At 53.3% G+C, this 6937-nt stretch overlaps 1 protein-coding gene across 1 annotated transcript in view; it reads right to left on the minus strand.

Moving 5' to 3' along the window:
- CALB2 (calbindin 2) overlaps nucleotides 1-6657 on the minus strand; it is a 28715-nt gene extending 22058 nt beyond the window's left edge. Inside the window, exon 1 of the mRNA XM_030863423.2 lies at nucleotides 6487-6657. Coding sequence (XP_030719283.1) covers nucleotides 6487-6583 — 97 coding nt within the window. The 5' untranslated portion in view covers nucleotides 6584-6657. The remainder of the gene's footprint in view (nucleotides 1-6486) is intronic.
- Between the last annotated feature and the right edge of the window lie 280 nt (nucleotides 6658-6937).

Raw genomic sequence — 6937 nt, forward strand, 5'->3', positions numbered from 1 at the left:
ATTTTAATTTGATGGGTCTGGAGTATGAGGGCTTGTCATTCAAAGTGTGGTCTGTGGAACGGGAATTTTGGAATTACCTGGGAGCTTGTTAGAAAGGCAGAATCCCAGGCCCCACCCCAGACCTGCTGACTAGAATCTGCATTTTAACAACATAGGAGCATGAACATCTCAAAGCAGAACCACTGCTTTTGAACGTGAGCATCTTCTCCCTAGAGAGACAGCACCTTTGGCTTCACATTCAAGGTTGAGGTGGGGGGTTGGTGTGAAGCCCGAGATGGTAGACAAGAGGGGCCTAGACCAGCACTATTCAAAGAGTGGTTGCGGCCTGACGGTGTCAGTATCACCTGGGAGCTTGTTATAGATGCAAATTCTCGGACCAGCCCCAGCCCAACTGAATCAGAATTGTTAGGAGTGAGGCCCAGAAATCCGCGCTTGAACCAGTCTCCCGCGCGCTCAAGTTCGAGAAGCACGGCCCTAGGGCGTGGTGCTCACCAATCTGTATTATTCTGTGTTGCGGAGTTTAAGGAAATCAAGGAGGGGAGTTATGCAGTTCTAGACTCCTCGTTACCTGCACAAGAAAGCATTCATGAAGCCAGACCTCCTGGCTGTCTGTCCGGAGTTCAAATTTATGGAAGGGCAAATAGCCCTCTACCCTCCAGCCTGAGTTCCTCTGGGACAAACGCCACCCTTTGCGGCAAGAAATTGACTTCCTCAGGCTCTGCTCCAATATAAATATTACTTTGCACGGTGCTCACCATTTACAAAGAGCTCTCCCCTCCCTGCCCCAGCTGGTCTTCAGGACACTACCAGGTAAACAGACGGGTGTTATCGACCTCGTGTTCCAGAGGAGTTTGAGAGGAAAGAAATTGAACCACAGCTAACAGCCTGTTTTCCTTCTGTTCACCCCAGGGACGATCTCTGTGCATATCTTTATCTTGTTTTGATTTCTCTCTTTGTCAGTCACACACACACACACACACACACACACACACACACACACACACACACACAGACACACACACACAGACACACACACACACACACACACACACACACACACAGACACATGTCTCCCAGAGGCTCCTGGGGGGGAAAAACCCAGTGCAAACAGCTACTGGATGAATGTTTAGACACTTGACTTTTAATCTGTGTTTCTGGGCAGAGCTGCTTCTGGAACAGAGGCTCTGGAGCTGGGCTGGGTCCCCTGCACCTGTGGACATCTGGCAGCCTAATGCTGGGCCAGTTCCTGGTGTGGAGGAGGCCAGAAGGATGGGGCAGATTGGGCTAGAGAGGAGGTGAGGCAGCCGAGAGCCAGAGAGGAGGGGGAAAGGGCCAGAGCCAGAGGCCCCAGCTGGGACCCGCGGGGCAAAGGCGGGATCTGATGCAGTCCTCCAGGACAGCCGCCAGGTCCAGAGCCGGAGAGGCGCAGTTCTTGAAGTGTCTCACGCCTGCTCTGTTAATTCTGGCTCCCTGGGTATCGGGAGGGATTTCCCTGAGGGGTCTCCTTAGCCCTGGAAACCTCCCCCAGGGGCTCAGGTGGTGAAACTACTGAAGTCAAAGGGGAATAAACAAGGAGCGAGGGCAGGGACGCGGGATCGCTGGTGGCCGCCCACGCGAGGCGAGGCGAGGCTGAAGTGTCCTGTTTGTGAAAACGCCCCCGCAGCTGCCTCCCTGGGGAGCCCCAGCTCTCAGACACAGCTGCGTCCCCCATCGGCTGGCTGGGCCATGGGGCATGAGGGCCTCACAGAGGATGTCCGCAGCTGGCATGCCGCGGACATCCACACCAAAGGGCACAGTTGGCAAAACAAGTGGGGAATTCGGGGGTGAAAGTGGAGGTGGGATGGGGTACTTATTCCTAGGGCTTACCCCAGGTGGGGCAGGAGGCTGCTCCCAAAGGACCCCAAATCCTGACATCAGGCCTAAACAGGACACACGGACCCCACAGAGAAATGCCGACAGGGTTAAAAGCAAGCTGCCCTCAGACAACTTTGGCTCCCTCCCAGCACCAGACCCCTTTGCCTTTAATGCTCCAAGAAGCAATCATTTTTATAAATCCTGTAATTAGCTTATGAACAGCACAGCTGTATTGCATAGTAATGGCCATAGGATTTGTGTAAATGCTTAATATATACCAGATATTCTCTAACCCTTTTGAGGCAGGTCTTTTATTATTATTAATTTTTATTGTTGTGTTAGTTTCTTCTGTGCAGCAAAGTGAATCAGTTATATGTATACATATATCCACTCTCTTTTGGATTTCCTTCCCATCTAGGTCACCACAGAGCATTGCGTAGAGTTCCCTGTGCTATACAGCAGGTTCTCATTAGTTATCTATTTATACATAGAGGTCTTCTCTTCAGTATTCCAGAAGACTTCGTCATTTAGAATTCCAGGGCAAGGTGCCCAGGCCTCTCTCCACCTCCGAGAGGCGCTGTTGTTCAGTGTTCTTCTGCTTCCGCTCCCAGGGACACAAGCTCCTCGGTGCCTGAGAACCTGCCTGAGCACTCTCTGTCTGGCCAGTGTCCCCCATGGGGGATGGGTTTGGAGGATGCTTCCGTTACTACTACTGGGTGTAGGAGGAGAGAGGAGGGAAGACTGCGCAGGGCCTTCCTCAGTTCTTGGTGGTCCTTCCTGTCATTCATTTTCGAAGTCCTCAGGGCCACACCCATATGGAACAAGGGTCAGTCCCTGTGCAAGGCTTTGAGAACCTCCTGCATCACTAGGGCCATCTGGAGGCAGACAAAGGCCTAGAAAACTCTGGGCAGATTCCCACACCTGGAGATATATATGCATTTCTTTTGGGGGGAGGGGGGGTGCCCATAAAATTATTTTCTTCTTGAATATTTATTGTTTTGCTGATTACACAAGAAACACATGCTCTTGTAAAACACTACAGAAATTTACTTATAAAGTTAAAGAAAATACCTTTTAATTTTACGTCATCTACTCTGTAGAGGACTACTGTTGTTATTGTCTTTCAGATATTTTCCAGCATACTTGTTTCATTAATAGTAAAAATGGGCTCATACTGTAATAGTGTCCTGCCATAATTTAAAAAAATCTCCGTAATACATCTTGGACACTTTTCCATGTCAGTACAAAAGCCCCATCTCAATCCCATTGGTTGCATAATATTCCACTGTAGAGATTAGCAGGATTTATTTTTCTGTTCCCTAGGGAAGCACATTCTTAAAATTTCAGTATCCCAAAGAACTTGACACTAGGCCCCCTTGTTCACATAACTTTATGTATATGTACAAGTATATCCATGTAGGTTGATTCTTGGAGTGAGTGAGATTCCCTGCGTTGTCCTGTGAATGTCTGCTGGCCTCTGGGAGAGGAAATATCCCTACACTTGCAGTTGCTCCCAAAGGGTAGCAAAGGCCAAGGGCAGAACTTGGCTCCCCACGGACCTCGTACTGATCGTCAGCAGAATAGGAGCCTGGTGGCCGTGTGGTCAGAACCACAAAGAGAGGCCAGCGTGAGCTCTGAGCTGGGCATCCCTGTGAAGCCTGGATCTTGCAGAGTGAGAACGTTTCTGACCAAGAAGTGACCAGGAAACAACAGAACGGGGGACTCAGTCATGTAGGGCATGTAAGGGTCACTCAGAGCATGGGGATGTTATGTGGAAGAGCTCCAGCCCCAACCTGGCTCATAGGGTGCACTCGGCTGCCGTCTTCCCTTCCTCTGCTTTTGAGAGATGACACCTGAACGCTTCCAAGGGCATGACCTTGGCTGACCACTGAGGAGGAGTGGGGGGGGGGCTAGGAGAGGATTCCTGGGTCCCCCTACCCTCTCACTTTGCTGTGTGATCTTGTGAAAAGAACGTTGCCTCTTTGAGTCCCAGTTTCCCCCTCTTCAGACACCTGCTCCTTCATTAGAAATGGGCTGAGTTAGGAGGGTCAGATTCCCTGCGTCATCCCCACTGTCCTCGGAATCCAGCTTCTCTGCGGACTCCTAGTCTCTGTTTACTGGAGTCCAGGACGGGTGGGGTGGGTCAGTGCTCCCCCTGCTTGGTGGCTGGGACTAACTGGGCTCCAGAGAGCTCACCCCAGGGACCTGGTGAGCCGTGGAGAGTCCTCCCAGAGCTCTTTAACTCTGTGAGCGGCAGGGGGACACTTAGAGTTGGGGGGAAAACCCCCAAGATAAGAACAGAAGCCAGAGTTAGTAAGAGGAGGCCCAGCCAGGGCAGGGAGCGCCTCGGGGGGGAGGGAGAAGCTCCCTGGCAGCCATGGGAGTTCGGAAGGGGACAGGTACGGAAGGTCCAGAGCAAGGTGACCCGCAGCTTAATTCTGGGTCCTTTAGTCGAATTCCAATTTGGCTCTAGCCTCATTTTCCTAAATCGCCTTCTGCGCCGTCTCTGGTATTCTAATCCTTTTTGCTTTCCTTCTCTGTTAGGTCCATGGTCCCTCCTTGGGACTTCCCTGAAGTGGTGACCAGAGAGGGCGATGGGATGCCGAGGGGGACAAGGAGCCAAGAAGCAGTCTAGCTCCCCTTTCACATTGTACCAGAGGTACGATGGTTCTGGGGGTCTTTAAAGACTCTTTGGCCTCATGCTAGCTTAGCTATGCTCCAGCCATAGGACCTCTTTCTAGTATTAAAGGGACTGCCCATCACCTCCGAGGCTGGATCAGGAGGGAAAGTAGGTGTCCAGAAACCAGAGTTGGGGAATTAAGCGCTGGCCAGGAACCAGTGCCGCCATCACCTCGCTACACGACCTCAGAGAAGTCACACTTTGTGTCTGTTCCCTCATCTGCACAAGGAGAATCATGGTCTGCCCACAGCCTCACTGTGCAGGACTCAAGGTGCGACTGTGTTTTGAAAAGTACAAAGTCTCAGACAAATGTGAGGATTTGCATGGTTATCAAGAGCGCTCGTGGTTGACCCCATGAGAACTGGGGGAGAACAGAACTGTGGAGTCCTCTGTTTATAGCTGACTCATCTGGCAGGAGGCCTGTGGTATAACCTTGGCCGCTTGATAACTTTCCTTGAATCATGCAAGTCTCTGGTGCAGATAAACTGGCAGGAGAAGCCTTAGGGAGTGCGCGTGTCACCCAGAATACAGAGAGGCTGCAATCTTTTTATAGCCCTTTCCCCCAAGGGAGTTTTATGGTACCAGCCAGGGATTGGAAATACAACCCCTCCTTAGCCCCATTTTACAGATTTAACAATCTACCCACCTCCTTTAGTAATTCATAGGCAGATCACCATCCTAATCCAGGTGTCACATGCCCAGTCCTCTGCACCCCGAGATTCTCAGTTTGCTCCAAGGGAACAAAACTTCATTGGTTATCATACCCATTAACCCCTGCCTCTGTGCAGCACTCTGGGCCGAGGGCCTCTGTTTAGCCACCTTTATGCCCGCCCTGCCGAGGTGAGGAAGGGAAGGGAGAAGCATGGAGGGAGCCTCCACCTGCTCCTCCCTCTGGTTCCCATGCCCCTCGCTCTCAATCCTAGGATGAACACCCTGGGCCACCACCCTGCCAGTGGTCTGAGATGCCAGAACGTTTCGGATGCCCACCCCGGCCAGGACCTCAGAAGGAAATCAGATCACTTAATTTTTTGGAGTGGTGGAGAAAAATTTGTCTCTAGTGATATCAGAAGCCTCTAAAACGAGGTGGGGGGGGCTCCCTTTATGCCTGAGTCAGGCCATCATAGACCCTTGTAATACCAGTCCTTAGAGCCAACTTCCAAAGGTTGTTCAGTCCAGCCCTCGATTTTTGGGTGAGTGAATGTCAAGACCACACAGAGCAGAGGGTGGGTCACTGAGGCATTTAAGATTGTGCCTCCCCCGACCCAGAGAAGGAAGGAGTCACCCAAAGCACCCAGGATTATCACCATGAGGGAAAATGTCAGGCTGGCACCCCAAGCTTGCCTCCCACCACACCCTGTGAGTGGGACCTGAATGCCCGTGAGGGATGGAACGTGGGCAGAGGAAGCCTAGGGGATGCTCACTGCCTGGATGCCCTCTCCACTCCTGCTCCCACCGGACAGGCTGGGGAGGCCAAGAGTGTCCCTTCAGGACCCCCCAGTTTGCACCAGTCCCCAGGACCCCACGGGGCTAACCTGGTATTCAACAAAAGGGGAACTTGAGGGAAAAAATGAGTGGGTGTCTGAGACCTGTGGCTGCCGCAGCTGAAGACAGGATGTTACCTTGAAGAGAAAGGCGGGGAAGATAAGACGGCAGGGGGAGTCATGGGGAGCCTTGCCAGCCCAGGCCTCCCCTCTGGGAAAGCCCCAACTTGCCCAGAATGAGGCTGCAAAAGCCGGTGGGCTCTGTCGTCTCTGTCAGGGAAGAAAACTTCCGGGCGGTTGTCACCAGGGCACCCAGGTGTCTCCCAAACTCGAGACCCCTACCTCATTAGGCTCTGCACCCAAAACACCCACTGGGGCAATCTTACCCCTGCCCGCAACTTCCTTGCCCTCTTTTCTCCACCGCAGGTCCCCTGGGGGCGAGCGGGCACACAAGTTGGGAGCTTTACTTACCGTCTGCGTCAAAGTGCTTCCAGATCTCCAGGAACTGGGACGCCGTCAGCTCCGCCAGGTGCAGGTAAGGGGGTTGCTGCTGCTGCGGCCCAGCCATGGCGAGCCGCTCGGAGACCTCAGGCAGCACTGCGCTCTCCCTGCGCGCCGGCTCCTCTACCGCACTCGGCCAGGTCTCGCGCGCCACGCTGCCTTTATATACAATCCGGAGGCTGCGCCCGCGCCCCGCTGCCAGCAGGAGGCGCGCGCGCTCAGAGAATCGGCTTGGGTCTCAGCGGGGCGGCGGCCGACCCGGGGCTCCGCAGGGGTTCGCAGGGTGGGGGCGCCCGTCTGTGCTGAGACCACTCCTCGCCTGGCCAGGGAAACAGAGGCTCTCGGGTGCAAAGGGGAGAGAGGCTGCCCTTGCCTTCCTTCTCCCTCTCTCTGATCATCTTGAGTGCAGCCACCACGTATC

The sequence above is a fragment of the Globicephala melas genome, chromosome 19 (assembly GCF_963455315.2).
Source record: "Globicephala melas chromosome 19, mGloMel1.2, whole genome shotgun sequence".
Lineage (NCBI taxonomy): Eukaryota > Metazoa > Chordata > Mammalia > Artiodactyla > Delphinidae > Globicephala > Globicephala melas.